We start from the raw sequence: 19,283 nt of genomic DNA, 5'->3' as shown, positions 1-19,283 counted from the left end.
GACTTCAGCTGAATTCCTCTCTGTATTAATTCTTATTCAATTTGCTATCTCTTGGTTAGATATCCATTATTTGATGCACAGATATAATTATGCTCATATGCTAGCATCTTGTTGCTCCACGCCATGCAGAAGCTAGAGAGCAATGAATGTCTTGGAACAGGGCTTGCTTTCACCACACCAAGCTCTTCTACAGAGTAATCCAACCCCTTCTCCCCTCTTATTCTAGTAAACTCCAAATTTTTGAAATTGATAAACACCGAGCGATACGCCTAAAATTTACTTGTCATTACTATTTAAGTGTGAGGAGGAACGGTCGTCAACAAGTCCCGGGCAGACATACCCTCCATTAGTTATGGTTAATAGTAAGAGCCTTGCCGACGACTTGTCACCCTTCACCATCCACGAGGTATTTAAATAAATACGAAAGGATCCTACTGCTGTCAAGGGATAGGTAACGACCCGAGCGGTCATGCTGAACTCTTAACTCCCCCACGGGTAATCATTGCCGGCTCTGCCTCCCTTCACTGACATTGTCGGTATGTGCCCCCAGTTCCAGCAAATGAGATCTGATTCTACGTTTGGCTGACAATCTTTTGGTTGATTTAGCCGCATGATTGTCTGCAACATGGGAGTCGTTCGGCGATTCCTCGCAACAGTCGAATGGCCAATCAAATATCGAACCGCCGCAGAATCTGAGCTCAATTGTCCTGCTTTGCGCACGAGAAAATCATTCTGATACTTGATGAATACTTTCCATGCTGTGCACTCTCCGTCTTCCTACGCGCAACATGTCCGCGGGGGCGACGTCATAACCTTGTACCCCTAAACACAACACATGCAATTAGACTCTAATGAATTACTCCGGCTCCTAGGGACTGAGAAGGTACCTTGTCAATAGAATGCTGCCAAATTGATACTTCCAGGAGAAATAGTCCGCGGAGGAAGGCCGTGGTGGCGTCAATCTAGTTGCACGAAGTCCGTTAGCAGTGGATTATTCACGAACCGTTAGCCAGCTATTTCGCCATCTTTGAATGCTCAGCAATATTGACCATGCATATGCTGTTGCATGAAGCCCTGTGCTTCCTAAATACGGCCAACCTTTGCTTTTGATTGCTCTGCTTTGCTCGCTGAGGTGCCGGTATTTTTGCCTGCTTTGAAAGATTAAACCGCTAATCTCAGGCCTACAATTCATGGTTCCCAAATTCTGGCCGATACAGCCGCTCCATGTTCGTTCGACTTTTTTATATAGAACTTGGCCTATCTAACCCGTTCTTATATACTAATACCACACCAGCCGGTTTCCAGATTTTGTTGCTCTTCCAGCAAATTGTCACTGAAAACTAATAATTCAAGCAGATAAAATGGCAGGGCCCTGGTATATTGGTTTATCCCGTGGAATTTATAGGGGAAAATTCTCAGGAAATCTAATATTGAGAAGAAGTTTCCCTTCAGCTCCCTTATTCACAACTGCCCAGCAGCCGCTGAGGTCCGGGTTTATGCGTTCACGAAGCATTTCAACCAAGACAAATGGTCTTTACGGCGACCAGCGTGTAAATCGCGAAAGGTTAGGGCTGCTACTGGCTGTCACTGGTTCTGCCGTAGCTTGTTTCGTTATATATAGGCGTCGTGACTCTATACGGATGGACTGGGGGCTTAAGAAAAAAGATTCGGCTCCAGCCCTTACCTTTACCGGTATGTCTGTAGTGATTCGATCCAGTTGACTTGATCCATATGGCTTGAACGATATTCTCTTTTGGTAAATATATTCAAGTTACAGAAAAGCTGACTATTCATGTTTAGGCTCTAATAATCGCGCTGTTCAAGCACCAAAATATACATCAGAGCTTCCCAGGGAAAAAGCAATTCTCACAACAGCACCTAACGTTCCTCCGCCGATTGTGCGAGATTACCCCGTCCTACTAGAAGTTGACTTGACGACGACTACAAAATTAGCACAACTTACCAATTTGTACAAATATGAACAATGGACGTTCAATGATACAGTGCCAGGTCCATTTATACGCGCGCGAGTTGGTGATGTGCTATAGTTAACATTAACAAATAAAGATGAGGCTGGAAATCCGCACAACATCGATTGCCACGCTTTTACCGGTACTGGAGGAGGTTCAGTGTTGACAACAGTCCGAAAGGATGAGACAAAGACAGCACAATTTAAGCTCCTTCACCCAGGTTTGTATATGTACCATTGTGCTGCAAACCCAGTGCCTGTTCATATTGCAAATGGGATGTATGGGATGATATACGTGCAACCGGAGAAGGGAGATCTTCCACCCGTGGACAAGGAGTACTTCGTATTACAAAGCGAGTTTTATCATGAGCCGCCGGATGTGGAAGAGGATGGACGACGGTCCTCTACCGTGGAATTTTCATATCCACTAGCACTGCGCGAAGAGCCAAACGTCATTGTGTTTAATGGCAGCGAGTCAGCTCTCTCACTGGATAAACCTCTGCAAGCGCGGACGAACGATAACGTGCGAATTTTCTTTGGAAATGCGGGTCCGAATTTAAGTAGCTCGTTCCACGTTATTGGCAGCAATTTTGAAAAATTGTATGATAAGGCTGACGTTCTCAGTCCACCGGGTCAAAGTATACAGACTGTTTCGGTTCCTCCCGGGTCTGCAACCATTGTCGACATGAATATGGTGGCCCCAGGAACATATACTATCGTGGATCACGCCATTTTTCGGATGGAAAAGGGTGCAGTTGGGTACCTAAATGTATCTGGAGATCCGAGGCCCGACATTTGCGGGAGTAAGGATCCCCAAGAACCTTGCGTGGGATGCAAACTACATGCGTGAATTATGTAACAGCCTTTTTGATTCTGTTGTCTCCGAGGCTATATTTCAATAATGGGGCTCTTTACTGCATATAGGCAGCGACTCTCTGTGGACGAGAGGGCATAGGAGTGAGACTTTCTTGAGTATAGGATGGTCCACACACAATTATTATGTGCCTATGATTAAAGGTCATCAACTTGCATTAACACACCCAACAATATACCTCTTTTAGAGCAACCTTCACTCCAACCACCTAATATCTAACACTATGCGCTTTACTAATCAAACAGAATTTTTTATAAGAGGTTTCCAATCAAACCGAACACAATTGCAGCAATTCCTGCGTTCCAGGTAGATGTGCTTGCCAGGGACCCTGCAGCACTTGAGCCCGATGCTGTGGGCTTGCTAGGCGATGTGCCACTTGGCATCGATATGGAGCCGCCGATTGCAACGCCGCCAACGTTAGTTGAGTTTTGGCACTGATCGTTGCCAAGTGTCCGTGCGTTCTCAGTGAATGTGATATCAGCACACTATAAATTCTCTGGTTAGTTGCCAAACTACAACTCGAGGATAGTGCATGGTCCATTTTCATACATTGTACAGAGAGGAGCCAAATTCACTGGCTTGAATGACCTGGATACTGGCGTTTGTGCCGGCGGAGATTGACAAGCCGCTTGGTAGCTTGACCTTTGGGAAACAGAAGGTTCCATTGCCGGTCTGGTTGAACACGGGCACGAGAGAGATATTGAAAATCATTGTATCATCGTTGCCAATAGCAAGATTGACATATGTGAAGGCCCATTTGTGCGACGGACTGAAACGGATGGAGCCTCCGTCAAGGGGCCATTCAGTACGGTTGTTTGTGACGTTAACGCCGCCGCCTGCTCAAGATATTAGTCTACCTCAACAGTTGACTGATGGTATTCATACTCACAGGGCCTAGTGTACTGGGTGCTGAAGGAATCTCCTCGCCAGTAGGGATAATCCACACGGAAGTGGGCCGATGCCAGCTGGAGGAAGCCGAGAAGAATGAGGAGGATGGGGTTCATGGCGGTGGGTTCAAATGCACGGACGTTAAGAGTGTCGTTATTGCTGGATGATTCTATACTAACAGTCCAGGAAAAATGTGTACACGGCGGTTGAACAACTAAGATGGGCTGAAAACGACTTCAGCAGCTTCCTTCCGGCCATCGCCTGTCTTTTATATGCTTCCTAGATGAGCCGAAGAGCTCATTAGGCCTCGTGTCTGGCCTCCCAGGAAACTGGCTCACATCGAAGCTGCCACATGGGATTGCGGGGAAGAAGAGAAGCAAAGCTCGAGCGCACCAATCGCATGTCTAAAGCAGCGCCATCGCCAAACAGGCACGGCGGCTCAAGAGTCGAATTGAGCACATTTAAGAAGAATCGTCGGCTGACGTGCTGTGGTTGGCTGGCCTTTCGGCAGCTTCGGAAGCAGCGGCTTGGCGTCGGGTCGTTTCAGTGCTGGGGTAAGCAGATAAGCTTCAGGGAGCGGCCAAGCTTTAGGCCTATTGGGGACTAGTGTGCTGCCAGCCTGGGCGACTGTTTGCTGTGTTTGCTGGATGGATCCTGATTGCAGCCGCCCGGTTATCGAAGGATAAGCTTGGTTGCCTGGCGGCCAACGCTAGCCCAAATCAGGCCTAGCTCATCATTCTCCGCGGGTTACATAATCTGGTGCCCCTCTCCCCGTTGCTTTTCGTTGCTACCCCGCGGAGTTCGATTATTAAGTCCGTTCAAACAACCTTGATATGCTCCGACGAACGTGTACTTCTCGTCATCCACTCCCTCGACTGTCACTGCCCATCCGCCCTCACAGATTTGTTACTATCTTTCGAACCTCAATTGCTGCCCAATCCATACGAAAAATGGCTGATATGTCTAAGGTCTTCACCCAGGACGCTTGCCCTCGTATGTTTCCCCCCCCCACCTAACTTTTTTTGACATGTTTGACTAACCTATCATGCGAACCGTAGCCGCTGGCCCCTATGTTCGTCAATCCACATACAAATTGAATTTACGAATAGAGTACTAACAAACAACCTTAAGTCCCAAGCCATCAAAGCCAACGGCCAAGTTTTTGTCTCTGGCCAGATCCCCGCCAACAACAAAGGCGAGCTCCTTGAGGGTTCTATCGCCGAGAAAACTGACCTATGCTGCAAGAATGTCGTTGCAGTCTTAACCGCCGCGGGATCCTCCATTGACAAGGTTGTCAAGGTCAACGTGCGTGTTTCTGAAAGTGCCATAGATATCTTTGTGTATGCGATGTGCTGATCAATCTTCTAAATAGGTCTTCCTCGTTGATATGGGTGACTTTGCTGAGATGAACGGTGTATTTGAGAAGTACTTCGCTCACAAGCCTGCTCGTAGCTGTGTTGCCGTCCACCAGCTCCCTAAAGGCGTGCCTGTCGAGATTGAGTGCATTGCCTTGGCATAGAACAATTACAGCAGGCCTGGATACCGAAATGTATCATTACCATATAGCACGTATATAAAATAAAAGTGGTGGCTAGCCATGGAGAATGTATAACTGCACATATGTGCGTATATAGTAATCATCATGCAACCGTAAATAGTTTCGAGTATTAGCTTGCAAACATAAACCTTTCATGGACGATAGAAACCTCCGTACTCCCGAGAAAATTCAAATCGACAATCTTTGGATATCATCAGGCAATCGAAACATGCCGGAAATGACGCCTCCCCAGTTGCAAACGTGAGAAAAGGGAAAAAATGAGATTAAGTATACTCCCTAAACAAGAACCCCTAAAGATAAGATTCGGCCAGCGTCTTCACCTTGGTAACATTCCACCCATTCGTCCACCACCGCTAGCCATCAGACTCTGCTTCACAATTAAGTCCGCAGCTGCCGCTGTAGCAAGTCTCTCTTTCTGTCGACTTCTATCACGCAGATAGCTCGCTGCCTCAGGCTTCATGCGCAAAATACGCAGGATCATGTCGTCATTTGGCTCTGCTTGTGCCTCGCGCCATTTTTCCTCCTTAGCCTTTTTCATCGTGCCCAGGTTTCGTTTATACATGATGCTCTTTCCGCGTCGGTTGGACTGAATGCCCGATAAGGGCGTAAACGATGCTGAAGTCACTGAGAGGCGGCTGCGGTTGGCTTGCTGTCGCGCGGCTGTGGCGTTGGCCATGCGCTCCGATGTGCGAATAAGATGTTCCGTCGGCTCGAAATAGAAGAAGAAAAGGGTTTGGATCTCGTGGTATTTTGGGGATTTAAGAATGTCCATTGGGACGCCATTGGCCTCGCCTGTTTCCTCGTCAACAGCATTAAAAAAGTTAAGCAAGAGCGTGAGCCAACGGGATACAATATCGACCTCTTGCTGAGTTAGAGGCCGCTGGTGAGAAGGCTTATCAGATAGTGGGGGAACAAGAAGAGCCTCTACTGTGACGAGAACTTCTTTCCATAGTCGAGCCATGACAGTTCTCATCGCATCAGCAGTAAGCGTTTGGTTCATAATCGAAAAGTTGTCGTCAAAGTATGTAAACAATGGGTGTAGTGCTCCTTCAATCTCAGCAGACGTAGGGGCCTGGTTCGTTTGAGTTCGGTTCCTGTTGAAATAATTCGAGACTGTTGACATGCTGATCCCTTTTGAAAGTAAGGCTTTTAAAGCCCTGCGTGATAGGCAGTGGTTAATATATGCAGAAAGCTAGAGATGGCGTGAGCAGAAATTCATATGCTTAATGCAATAGACCGAGACTTACCTTTTCTGTCGTTTTCCGGGTCATTTCTCTCTGCGTTCGCTTCAAAATCCGAAAAGTCTTACCAAAGTAAAATTGAATATCATCACGCTCTCCTTCCATGCTAACTCGAAGTAACAACCTGCCTTGGGTATCGAGATCTAGCCAGTATTCCCTCGGTGCAAAGTCGCTAAAGTGGGCTGGGTCTAGCTTCAGAGATGTCCGTCCGACATAATCGTGATCACCAACGGCGTCCCAGTCCCAAAGAGTAGCTATAATGTTTAGGGGGCTTTTGGTCATTATATCGACGGTATCATCCCATCTTGGATTGAGGTTGTCATATATTATACGGGTTTTATAAATGCGTTTTTGGTATTCATCAGTGAGAACGACATAGGGGTCACTTAGACCATCCATGTCACATCCTTTTAAATCTTCCGCTTCCACAATCTTTACCGTGAAAACGTAAGTGGTTACTTTGCGTTGCTTTTTGGCAAGTGCAGGAGTGTTCTTAGCAATGACATCCGCGCACCCATCAACGTTGATATCTTTTTCCAGTTTATCGAGCTGCTGTAGAGCATATTCAATATTGTTGAGTTTCACGAAAGACTAAGGATCATATCAGATAAGTAGCTGAAAGCTAGGTCAAGGAACTTGAGAAACATACCTCTGCAAAGAATTGAAACGGTTCTACTTTCTCTTTATTGCTCCATGCTTCTTTTGCCAATTGCATCCATTTTTCTTGTTTTGTCTGTCTAGTAGCCGCCTCTTGCTCAGGTGTAGGTCGATCCATCTCCTTAATAAATAACTGTTCAATAATTTCGCAGTATCTCGAAAGCCCGTCACCAATAGATTTTGAGATTGCAGTCATGAACTTTGCATATCCAACATCGTCATCCCACTGAAGCTCCACTATCTGATTAACCACTTGGTTGAATGATCTGAATATGTCCCCTACAGATACGCTATGCCGTTGTTCCTCAGTGGGTATATGTTCTGGAGACTCCGTTCGAACTTTAAATCCGTCTTGCTTAACGGCCTGCTCTACCCAACAAACCATCTTCTCATCAGTAAGTTTAATCCAGCGCCAAACAAAATCAGCCAGCAGTTGCTCGATAGGTATGGGAAAGGGTTCTCTGCGATTATGTCACTATGAATGCGCATTTTCAATTTACGGTTGGAAGAAAGCACCTACCCTGGAAGTGCGTCACCATAAACCCGGCGCATGTCCGATAATTCCTTATACAAATCAAATCCATCCTGTACCTCAATTTCTCCACCGTTGGCGGTAGCTTGCTCGATAATTCTTCGGACTATATCCTGAGCATCCTCAGCAAACATGGGAAGAACGCAGTGTATAAGCGTCGTGAGGACATTAACACTTATTCGGATTAGTTTTGAGAGCTAAAGGAAATAATGGGTATTACATACCCCATGATTTCTGGATTTTTTTTGTATCTTTTTTGGATTCGTTGGCAAAGCTTCAGGATAGCCTTGCTAAGCTGAACGACATGATAAAATTCCCATGTTTCCTGCTCAGGAGGAATTTCATTATTGAGATTTTCTTGATACACCTCTTTTGCCTTCTCTACCAATCCCTGATGCGCATAGCCTTGGAAATGTTCTTGGTCCACATCGTTGGATAAGAAACTAGGGTCAGATTCAACATGATTCTCAATTACATAGAGAACAGGGCCAAGGGGTGGAATTTTGCTATCATAACAATGCATCATCGTTTCATATAATTGGCGGAGCAGCGCGTTGTGCAGTGCTAGAAGAGTTCGCTGCATAGTACAAATATCGGCTCTTGTGAATTTGTTTCTCTCATAAAATACCGGTGCGACGAAACTTGCCCGCTTGTTTCTCTCTGCAGGAGGTTCTTTGAGGAAGATAAACGCTGAATCTAGGGTGTCAAGGTCAACCTCTTGATCTACATATTTAGCTGCGAAAACATCTAAGAATAGTGTCACGCGAGAGCAGGTAGGTATTCGCCATCGCAAGCCTAATTCATTGAGAAGTTCCATTGACTGCTTAGAAAGAAGTTTCAGTGTTGGATTCTCGGCAGTGGCATCAGAGGGCTCTAGCGCCCTGTCATTCAGATCGTGGGAAGCGATTTGAACAAGGATAAAACGATAATAAGACCTTGGATCAGGGGGAATGAAGGTATACAGGTCGCCTGTATCAAGTTGTGGCTCATCGACAGAATCAGCTAGGGATAGTGAAGATAAATCAGCGGGCTGATTGAAAACATGAGGTGGAGGAGTATCTGAAACAGGTGACATGTCGAGGTGGGAATCGTTAAATTGAGGTAATCCAGCGCCGGGTGTACTTCTAGCAAGCTCTGGGTTTGACTGTACAATGGCTAGCATCATCTGGGATAGGTCTGGAGCCTCTGCCTTTTTCCAAAGCTCGTAGCCATCGTCATGTTCAAAATCAGCTTTAGAAAGAGTCTTCCCAGTGCGTAAATTAAGATGCGTTTGATATGTTTTGAGATCTCGCAAGGCTTCTTTGGCTGTCCAACTGTCTTTATTTTTATTCACATCAGATTGAACTTGCGATTCTCTTAGACCAAAGATTTTGGCAACAACTTGTACCAACGGCATATCTTTGACATCGTAACTCAATGGCACTATTTCCATGGCGGATCCTACTCCATCGGATTGAGAAGGCTCAGCTAGGTCCTGATCATGGGCCAATAACTTAGATTCGAGAACGGATAATCTGGAAGCTAATTCGGGTTTTTCTCGTAGCCAATCATGGTCTTTCATTATGAGAGAGATCAGTCTGACAAAAAGGGCAACATGCCGATCAACCATTAACTTCCAGCTATCATCTTCAGGTGGCTTTCCTTTGGATAGCTCCTTCGTAGCATTTGAAAAGAAGATCAGCACAAGGTCTTCTACTCGTCTATCCTTTTCCATTCTCTTCTTAAAGGTTTGTTCCTTTAGGGCGTTGAGGAAAACTGCAAAAGTCCGTTTAACAGTAGGGTCCTGGTATTCCTTTCTCCTCTCACGACCGATAAGCACACCCGTTAAGCGCTTTTCCAGCTCTGCAATGAAACCATGCGGAAATCTTGTACTTTTTGAGTCCCTCACCAAAGTAAAATCTTTCATAAGGTCTTGGAACGATGTTGACGACCTGTTGACGCGAGGTTTTGGCGGCGGCTGGCTTTGCGGTCTTCGTAATCGCGGCTGCAGGATATATGAAAGAACGGCAACCCGGAGAGCATATGTATAGGCGTCATTGTGGGTGACGGGCCGTCGCCTAGCCAGAGAGATATTGCGCGCATGCCGTAGGTCCTGACTTGTGTGGCTGTTAAGACGTCGCGAGATGCGATATGAGTTCTTAGAAGATGTCGACATCGGTCTCTAGCTTGACTTGTTTACTAAACCGAAAGACGTTGGTCCACCTGGGCTTGGGGAATCGCGAGGACGCCCAAAGGCGGACATAGGTTACTTGAGTGCACGTGTGCTCGTAGATGGTGCCGGGTGAGTGCACGTGTGCTCGTAGATGGTGCCGGGTGAAGTTTCGGCAGCAAAGGGCCGGCCACTATAGCTTTAGAGAGCGAATAGTTCGAGTTGCCTATTAGGAAAATCGGACGCGGATAAGAATGGCTGAAATGAATGGATGATCTGAGGTTTCACCTTACTGGTCGTCGGCCCACAATCAAATCCCAAGAGAGAATACTCAAGCAGTGATATTAAAGAGCTAGGCATCCCAACATCGAAAGGTAAGAGCTTAGGTATAGTGCAATTAAACTGGATGCCTGCAGAGCCAGTGCGGAATCTTTGTATGGCCCCCCTGGCTTCAAAGTGTTTTACAAGGTCTGACGTAGGCTCGAAGCGCTAGCGCCAAGACCCGCGATCGGCTTCATAAGCGTCCCCAAAGAACACACGAGGGGATGATCCCGCTAGATGGGGCATGCGGAGAAAAACAAGTTACAACTCTGTAGGCACACCTAGTCGACTAGAGTCTGGCTACAAATAAGTACATACTTGGTGCAGACGGTGAAACCCTCGCTACTGGAAAGCGCCTAGCTTAGATACCAAGAATCTCACATTGACGCCGCAGTCAGGAATCTCTTAATTTAATCTATATACAAAGCCAGAGCCAATATAGCCTCACCATGAACCTTCACCAGGAATTCGCGCCTGTCGCCCAATTAGCATCGAGTTTGGAAGATACGCCAGGCTAGCTTACCCTGACAGCATTTACACCCCCCAACTCCTTTACAAGGCCGTCTTCAAATGTTCGTGGAATGCTTGGTTTGTCAGGATAAAAGAAGCTAACAACGCCGCTGAAGGCGAAAACCGAGGCAATTGAAATGCCTAGCAGCATGAAAGCCTTGGGCGCTTTGAAATGATTGTAGCTTTCAGTACTGAAAGTAGTGAGAATATCATTATCCTCGTGAACCGGCTCCCCAAAATTCCTTCTATCCTGCTTATCCCACCATTCACCATATGGGTCGCGGAATTGGCGCTTTTGGGCTGGAGGGTTGGAATAACCGCCATTCTAGAGTCCTTTGTGAATTGACGCACGCAATCAACGAGTATTAACTATGGTTACTAACCATGCCTGGGTCTTCCACCTCAGCTTGGGAGGCATGTCGGATTTGGGTAAATGCTGGGCGAGTAGCAGAAGGTAGTCCGGCACAGGCTCGAGACCCCAATCGCGGAGTCAAAATTCGACGGACCAGCATCTGGTCAACAATGAGGGTTAGAATAAAACTGATACTAGAGTCACAGGAAATGCCCACATTAAATACAGCCCTAGCAAGAGCGCCAAAACTGGATGAGAAGCACTCAATGCTGTCGCTGCTATAACCAGTGTATCAACATCAATTCATGAACGTCTTGGGAACCTAACCAACAAGGAGCATCACGTGCGGGTAGTAGTCAACTATTAGGTAAGCGGACGCAGTGGGAAATTGCGGACAGCTGGGGAGAAAATCAAATCTCACACAACTCATCAAGTCACCGCGTTTTTGCCCCGCCAGCAGCCCAAACTTGCCGATAACTAGACCAGCTCCTCTATGTGAATTTGCCTGGCCGAAGCCTACTTATTGATGGTAAAATCTCGTGGGCCAGACGTGTTTTCGTTGAGAAAGTTGGGGTTGCCTCTCTTTGTTTGCCCCATCCCGGCCTGAGCTACGAGACATGCAAAACGGGACTTGTAACGGCGCGTTAAACAACAGCAACCAAAGCGCGACTACAGAAGCTCAAGGCAAGGCATTGTAAAAGTCCATTGTACCCTTCATTTTTTCTTACAGATCCATAGGTGAAGTGAAATTAGATACGATTAACGATGCTTCAAGTGACCTTTTGCAAGGTCCACCACCTAAAAGACGGAAACTTGGTGATTCATCCTCACGATCCACTCCGCGACCCCCTTCGCCGCCGTGGAAGAAAGCTGGAATTGATGGTCCAACCTCCTTTTTCGATGCTGGCCGACGCAGGTCTACCAGAACTAATGCGGTTCCGCCCGACCCTCACCCATCAACTGAGAAGCGCCACACGCGATCTAACCTGAAGGAGAAGAGTAGCAGGACGAAATATAATCTCAAGGCGAGACATGACCTATCTTCGCCGTTGTCGACCCCATCCAAGTTGCCTACGACAACCAGGAAACGTTATCACTACAGAAATAGCTCTATAAATGGGGTGGAGGGTCGAAGAGATTCTGCGCAATCTTTCTGCGCGAAAGCTCTCGATACTACGCAAGTAACTCCCCGGACGAGCACACGTCGAAGCCTCGGAAAAGGCTATCAAGGCAATAGCAGTATCAGCGTCACGACTAATGGAACCAATGACCAAAAGTCAACTTGGGATGAAAGTATGGCTATTCAGTCAAGCGAGGACCCCCGAAGGGTGAACGGCGTTGAAGGCGAGACTGTTGATGATAGTTCAATCAAACGAACCCCGCGTATACGATTCAAAGTCAAGATCCCCTATTTGTCACCTCAGAATCCGTTCCACCTCGTCCCACTAAAGAAATACGCGTCTTTTCGAGAATGGGTGGAAAATGAAGGAAACACAGAAGATGGACATAGGTTTCTAGATTCCAATTCTGCTTTAAAAGAGTATCAGACTCGAAACAGGCTGTGGCACGAGGCAGATTACGGAGGGTTGTTGAGCAAAGAACGATGTTCAATCTATCTGGATGACCCAGAAGAGGAGCCTCAGCAACAATACTCCCATCATGACCATTTTATAGCCCATGCCCTATATTTTAAAAAACTTCTTGATAAAGAGCATAAGCATCATCGCCATATGGCAAAAACCTTCGCACATTGGTGCGCAGATGCATGGAGAAAGCGCAATAAAAGGCCTGAGGATATTTTAAGGGAACAGCAGGAAGAAATGCGACAAAAGCGGCGAATTTTAGCCAAGGACCTTCAACGACTATTTGATCAAGCTCGTGCAGAGGTAGAAAAAGCAAAGGCTACTAGGTTGGAAGAGGAGCGGAAACTAAACGACCAGCGTTTGCTGAACAAAGCGCTCAAACAGTCCACTCTACTTTGGGAGAAACGAGCTACAGATAAGGGCGAACATAGCGGCGTTAGTGAATTTGAGCATGATAGCGAATCAAGGGATATAGAGGATGACGATGTGGATGATAATGAAGATCCGTCGGGATCCGAATCCGAAGATGAAGCTAACATGTCATCTGGTAGCTCCGATAGTGATGGAGAGGAGGCTACTGCAGATGACGATGCGGATCTTTCACCTGCCGCCCTTCGAGCAAAATATGCCAACTTACCTGAAACCGAATTCACTGAGGATGATGAGGAAACAAAAAGGCATGACGATGCGATTTCTACCACTCAGCTAGCTCTATACAAAGACTCCGGTGAAGCAGAGCAAGGTGTTTTGGAAGACAGAGATATGCAGACTGATGTACTTTTGGATGAAGTAGATTCTGTCTTATTGGATGAAAGTGATGAATCTATTGACATGGACGATACAGAAGACAGCGAACATGAAAGCAGCGGTGAGGATGAGTCCGATGAAGATTCAGGCTCCGATCCAGGTCTTCTGGGATTTTTCTCTGCTAAGGACCTTGCTCCCCAGGCTGGAAATGATGAAGTTGATGACCGAATATCTATCCCCGACATTAAAATGACTGTTGATGAAGATGATGAAGATTTTTCCGCGAATGAAGAAGATGATGAGGTTCATCTCGTTCCAATTGGACCACGGACCGATAACAAGAGATCGGATTCGACAACACTCAATTCCGCACATCCCCCTACACCTTCCACCACTCTTCCGTTGGGTGATGAGAAGTCCGTCGTTGGTACTCCAATTCGAGAACCAGCAGATGCCCTCAATACTCCCCAGCTGGAACACCCAATCAGCCCAATTGGTAGAACACAGGAGTTTGAGGCGCAGCTTGTGGACGATCAGCATACCCTCGCCTCACCTACATCCCTTCGAGCGGAGGAGGATGCAGGCAATCACCAAAAGACTGAACCGGAACGCCTACCCAGTCAACCTATTTCTCCTGGTATCGAGCAAGATGAACTTCCCGACAATACCGCAGAAGACCATCAGTCACCGAAGGCACCTTCGATCAAAACACCAATACCTCATTTACTACGCGGGACCCTTCGTGAATACCAGCATTTCGGTCTAGATTGGCTTGCCGGTCTCTACGGGAGTAATATCAATGGCATTCTAGCTGATGAGATGGGACTAGGTAAAACCATTCAGACTATCGCCCTGTTAGCCCATCTTGCTGTTGAGCACGAAGTATGGGGTCCGCATCTTGTCATTGTCCCTACCAGCGTTATGTTGAACTGGGAGATGGAATTTAAAAAATGGTGTCCTGGGTTCAAGATTCTTACATACTACGGCACGCAGGAGGAACGGAGGCAAAAGCGCAAAGGCTGGATGGACGATGATCGCTGGCACGTTTGCATCACCTCGTACCAACTGGTACTGCAGGATCAGCAAACATTCAAAAGACGTAACTGGCATTACATGGTCCTGGACGAAGCTCACAATATCAAAAACTTCCGTTCTCAGCGGTGGCAGACGCTCCTTACCTTCAAAACAAGAGCAAGACTTCTTTTGACCGGAACCCCTCTTCAAAATAATTTAACTGAATTATGGTCGCTCCTCTTCTTTCTAATGCCTAATGATGACAGCGAGAGCGGCGTGGAAGGGTTTGCTGATCTCCGCAATTTTTCTGAATGGTTTCGTCGGCCTGTGGAGCAAATTCTCGAGCAAGGAAGAGAAACTATGGATGAAGAGGCGAAGAAGGTTGTCACGAAACTACATACCGTACTGCGGCCATATATTCTTCGCCGGCTAAAAGCTGATGTTGAGAAACAAATGCCTGCAAAGTATGAGCATGTAGTAACCTGCCGGTTGTCCAAGAGACAGCGGTATCTCTACGATGGCTTCATGTCTAGAGCTCAAACGAAAGAGACTCTTGCCTCGGGAAATTACCTTTCCATCATTAATTGTTTAATGCAGCTTAGGAAGGTGTGTAACCATCCCGACCTCTTTGAAACTCGTCCCATCACGACGTCATTTGCAATGTCTAGTTCTACAATAGCGAACCTTGAGATCAAAGACCTAGTCATCCGCCGTCGGCTTCTGTACGAGAGTCCGTTGGAGAAGCTTGACATGGACTTTCTGAATTTGGTGCCAATCTCAAGAGAAGATACATCCAGAAGGCTTACAGATGACGCCGCAAGAATCATGGCATACAACCCATTACGCCTTCTGCGGGAGCGTCAGTACAACCGTACGAATTGGTCAATGGGCTTCGATGGATCCTCTATCTGGGCCATACTGGAATCGATGGAGAATACTGCTCGAAAGGCAAGGATGGGGGAGCTGGAGCGATGCTTATATTTTGAATCCAAGCGCCATGGCAGGCGCCCAATTTATGGCGAAAGCTTGATCAACTTTCTTACAATAGACATGAACTTGAAACCGACGTCTCAACAGCGACCACGGCGATGTTTGCTCATTGATTGGTTCTCGCGCCAGTCTCTTGCCCTTGAAACTATGGTATTGTCTCTGGAAGAGAGGGCTCGCATGACAGAACCATTAATTCAAAAATTTGCTTGTATAACGCCGGCTGCAATTTCTTTGGCGGTGGCATCAGCGGCGTTGACACCAATAAAATCGCGCTACTTTTCACGTTCGCAGCGCGTTCCTTCGTACGACCCATTCCACGAGGCACAGATGCGCCTATCCATCGCCTTTCCGGATAAAAGACTGCTTCAGTACGACTGTGGCAAGCTTCAGCAACTTGATAGATTACTCAGGCAGCTTCAAAGCGGAGCTCACCGGGCTCTGATATTCACACAGATGACTAAGATGCTTGACATTCTTGAACAGTTCCTCAACGTTCACGGCCATCGGTATCTTCGCTTAGATGGATCAACAAAAATTGAGCAACGGCAGTTATTAACTGAGCGGTTCAACAACGATCCACGAATCCTTGTTTTTATCCTATCGAGCCGATCTGGCGGACTGGGTATTAACCTCACAGGGGCAGATACTGTCATTTTTTACGATTTGGACTGGAATCCCGCAATGGATAAGCAATGTCAGGACCGATGTCATCGAATTGGCCAGACTCGCGATGTCCACATATACCGGTTTGTCTCCGAGTACACTATTGAGTCAAACATTCTCCGCAAAGCCAACCAAAAACGGATGCTTGACGATGTCGTAATTCAGGAAGGAGAATTCACCACAGACTACTTCCAGAAATTCGACGTGCGCGACGTGCTTGCGGAAGACATCTTGGATGGACAAGATGAAGCCAGCGTGGCAATGGATAGGGTTCTTGATAATAAAGTGCGGAACGAGCCCAAGGTGTTTGAAGAGGCAGAAGACAAAGAAGACCTTGACGCCGCGGAAACGGCCAAGAAGGAGCTGGAGCACGTCGACGACGATGATTTCGCGGAGAGCAGTCTGCCTCAGACTCCCGGCCCTCCAGGCCAAAGTGTAACAGAAAGCCAGGCAAATACACCGGCAGGCATTGCGTGTCTCGAGGAAGAACCCCCGACCACATCCCAGACGCTTGAGAACCCTGAGCCTTCCACTGCGCCCTCCGCCCCCACGCCAGTCGCAGTCGCAGAAAAAGCAGCCAGTGTGGAGATTGCTGTCGGGCACATCGACGATTACCTGGTGCGGTTCATGGGGTGGAACCTTAAGGACGAGCCGCTGGCCCTGCCGCCAGACAAGAGCAAGATGATGAAGGTGCGTAGAGGCAGAGAGCATCGCGTCAAACGGGGTCGATAGTGGCGACATTTGTCATCGAACCTTATTTCTCGGATATTCGGAGAGTGGCATCCGGTGCCAAGCCCACGTGGCGTGACCCGCGCCTTGGCGGACGCATCGGGTATCGTGTTTTGCTTTTGGTCTCCTTGGAACGAGATAGGGCGTCGGGCAGCGTGGGAGCCAGCGCGAGCGCTCGTATATCTCTCAACTCTGATTTTCTTCTTTGCATTTGACTGCATTTGGTTGCTATGCTTGCAAAGCGCCGTTATGACATGGGCGTCGGCGGCGAAAGGATGGGGATTTGCTTTTGTACTCCGTAGTACGTACTATACATAATTCCCCCAGGTCTCTTCTTCCTACTTTTTGCGTACGTGCATATCCGCGTATGGAGTACGTATGTACGTACAACATTCATACATTTGCCCTGCATTGCTAGTATTCAATAAACCACCCCGTTTGAGGATACATCCTCAGGGGAAGCCGAGGCCAGGATCTTGTCATCTACGCACCTATTGGCTCTGTAGCTTCATGCTTTATGTACGGCATGTTCATATAAGGAAAAGTCTCGTTTATTCCTTTGAGTCTAATTCTGCGGGCGTGCTTTGCCAGAACACCCCTTGAGCCCGGCTCAGGGCCTGGCTTCCGCTAGCGTGCGTCTGAGCGCGGGTCTGAAGACAGCGTTCTCACCTCCACGCGTGAAAGAATTTTCCACGCGCTCCTCTCCTTGCCGGGCTTTGCAGTAGGACGTCTAGCTATGATTGGCCACACGGAGGATCGACGACTGAAATTTACATTACGAGCAATCCCCGGGGAACACTGTAATGTTTACGGGGGGATCAGGCCGGATGTTCCATTGTTGTGTTGGCTATGTATGCAAACAAAAACCCTGCAAGCCATTCAATGAGTACCGGGAAGGCATTCATGCCCCAAAGAAGAGGGGATGCCAACGCTCTGGCGGCACGAAGGATGTGGTAGATCAAAACTCTCTTCCAGCGGGATGGTTTACGTTCCGGAAATCAAACCAAGCATTCGAATCAGTGGAAACGGAGAACAGATTTCAGGAGGCGGGTTCTCCAATTTTCGTTCGTAAAGTGGGTATGGCTGAGCATATTTTGTACGCTGAAAGTATATTTCCTTGAGAGAAGGTAGCTCTTTGCCGGCACGGTGGGCACCTTGTGCTGATCGGAGGGCGAGACTTCGGTCAGAAGGTTGGCCTTCCACATACCTTTTAGGGCAGTTAACATAGAATAGGCAGTTAGACTTCATCACCAGCCCATCAGCTTCCTGTCTGTACAGAGTACGGAGTATGACTCGCTATGAATGTGGCAGTCATGTAAGTAAAACCACGCAGAGAGCATGGATGGTTTCACCAGATCGTCTTCGGCAATCATCCCGCCCCCGTCCAGTTACTGGTCAACCGGAAATAGTAGTACTTAGATGTGTAGTTACTCTGTACAGAGTACTCCGTACATACATACGCGGTGACTAGGCAAATGATTATAATCCCGTTTGATCGGTAGGCCCGATGGTTTGGATCCACGATTCTTTTTCAGCCGGTAAGTTACCCGTGCCAAATGAGCGCAAAAGTCCAACAGAAGTCTTCCATGGCATATGCAAGGATTTTATGTAGTCGTGGGATCAGTGGCGCATGGCCGCCGCGAAAATTTAGAGCCAGCAGGTGATAGCTACACCCTGGGTTCGTATGTCACTGAACGGCGATAACCATATCACAACGTAATTGACCCAAGGCGACCGGTATGTATGGACATGCAATAGGTCAACAATGGCCTCATGATACATTTTAAACCGACCGGGGTGGCTCTACGCCGCGCTCGGAGGGATCCTGAAAAGGTCACGCCCGATGTTGCAATGACCAGCGTCACCGTGAACGGTTTCCCGGGTCTTCTGTGCACAGTACACGCACTTGATGGCACATCCAAACGAGGCTCCGGCGCAGTCGTTTCTGAAGAAGAATGTTGTGAAGGACACGCACCGCTTGCCTTGAAGAGGGAATATCCGGTACGGAGTAAGTATGCAATATACTAACGACTCAGAATAACTTCAAAGGACTTGCACCCTTGAATAGTAGACTTCGAGAGCAACCCTTGTCCCCATGATCGACGGGCGTTGTCCATCACAATGACCTTCTTAAGATCTCCATAGCGGGAAATTAATACCCGCCAACCTTGTTTATTCCTCTTGTCGCTTGCGAAGCCTCCGTACTCCGTGTAATACTGTGCTCGAACACTAGGGGCAGTCTTGGGGCGTGGAGCAAGCTAACTTGTGGGTCTCCCCGTAAGTTAACTAAACCCACAGCCGCTTAAACGCCAGTTAGCGAAGTTAAGAGTCGCCGGTCAGAGAAATTGTCGATAATCCTCTTGTTTTGTATTTTTGGAGATCAACCATCATCTACGATTTGCCCGGTGCGGCTGTGCTTGACCCGACTTTCAAAACGCGCGATGCAAACGGCCCCCTCTAGGATACCTCACCAACAGAGCCCAAGGCTGTGCCTATGTGTATGCGC

At 47.6% G+C, this 19,283-nt stretch overlaps 6 protein-coding genes across 6 annotated transcripts; 3 read left to right on the top strand and 3 right to left on the bottom strand.

Annotated features, from left to right (window-relative positions):
• Window positions 1-1,640: 1,640 nt before the first annotated feature.
• LOZ57_004286 (uncharacterized protein) lies at window positions 1,641-2,819 on the top strand (the record flags this gene model as incomplete). Its single annotated transcript, XM_049253330.1, has 3 exons — window positions 1,641-1,692; window positions 1,801-2,010; window positions 2,068-2,819. 3 exons carry the CDS (start codon window positions 1,641-1,643, stop codon window positions 2,817-2,819), a joined length of 1,014 nt encoding a protein of 337 aa, XP_049107676.1.
• Window positions 2,820-3,094: 275 nt separating this feature from the next.
• Window positions 3,095-3,847, bottom strand: LOZ57_004285 (uncharacterized protein; the record flags this gene model as incomplete). Its single annotated transcript, XM_049253329.1, has 3 exons — window positions 3,095-3,328; window positions 3,393-3,679; window positions 3,733-3,847. The coding sequence occupies 3 exons, from the start codon at window positions 3,845-3,847 to the stop codon at window positions 3,095-3,097; spliced, it is 636 nt and encodes a 211-aa protein (XP_049107675.1).
• Window positions 3,848-4,681: 834 nt separating this feature from the next.
• Window positions 4,682-5,250, top strand: LOZ57_004284 (uncharacterized protein; the record flags this gene model as incomplete). Its single annotated transcript, XM_049253328.1, has 4 exons — window positions 4,682-4,724; window positions 4,790-4,803; window positions 4,863-5,036; window positions 5,104-5,250. 4 exons carry the CDS (start codon window positions 4,682-4,684, stop codon window positions 5,248-5,250), a joined length of 378 nt encoding a protein of 125 aa, XP_049107674.1.
• A 355-nt stretch (window positions 5,251-5,605) lies between these two features.
• Window positions 5,606-9,874, bottom strand: LOZ57_004283 (uncharacterized protein; the record flags this gene model as incomplete). Its single annotated transcript, XM_049253327.1, has 5 exons — window positions 5,606-6,481; window positions 6,537-7,121; window positions 7,180-7,648; window positions 7,708-7,893; window positions 7,944-9,874. The coding sequence occupies 5 exons, from the start codon at window positions 9,872-9,874 to the stop codon at window positions 5,606-5,608; spliced, it is 4,047 nt and encodes a 1,348-aa protein (XP_049107673.1).
• Window positions 9,875-10,633: 759 nt separating this feature from the next.
• Window positions 10,634-11,211, bottom strand: LOZ57_004282 (uncharacterized protein; the record flags this gene model as incomplete). Its single annotated transcript, XM_049253326.1, has 3 exons — window positions 10,634-10,663; window positions 10,713-11,024; window positions 11,083-11,211. 3 exons carry the CDS (start codon window positions 11,209-11,211, stop codon window positions 10,634-10,636), a joined length of 471 nt encoding a protein of 156 aa, XP_049107672.1.
• A 457-nt stretch (window positions 11,212-11,668) lies between these two features.
• Window positions 11,669-16,780, top strand: SWR1 (swr1 complex component; the record flags this gene model as incomplete). Its single annotated transcript, XM_049253325.1, has 2 exons — window positions 11,669-11,735; window positions 11,790-16,780. The coding sequence occupies 2 exons, from the start codon at window positions 11,669-11,671 to the stop codon at window positions 16,778-16,780; spliced, it is 5,058 nt and encodes a 1,685-aa protein (XP_049107671.1).
• Window positions 16,781-19,283: the final 2,503 nt, after the last annotated feature.

The sequence above is a fragment of the Ophidiomyces ophidiicola genome (assembly GCF_022830035.1).
Source record: "Ophidiomyces ophidiicola strain CBS 122913 chromosome Unknown scaffold_17, whole genome shotgun sequence".
Lineage (NCBI taxonomy): Eukaryota > Fungi > Ascomycota > Eurotiomycetes > Onygenales > Onygenaceae > Ophidiomyces > Ophidiomyces ophidiicola.
Note: the sequence above shows the minus strand (reverse complement) of the source record. Positions and strands in the feature narration are given on the sequence as shown.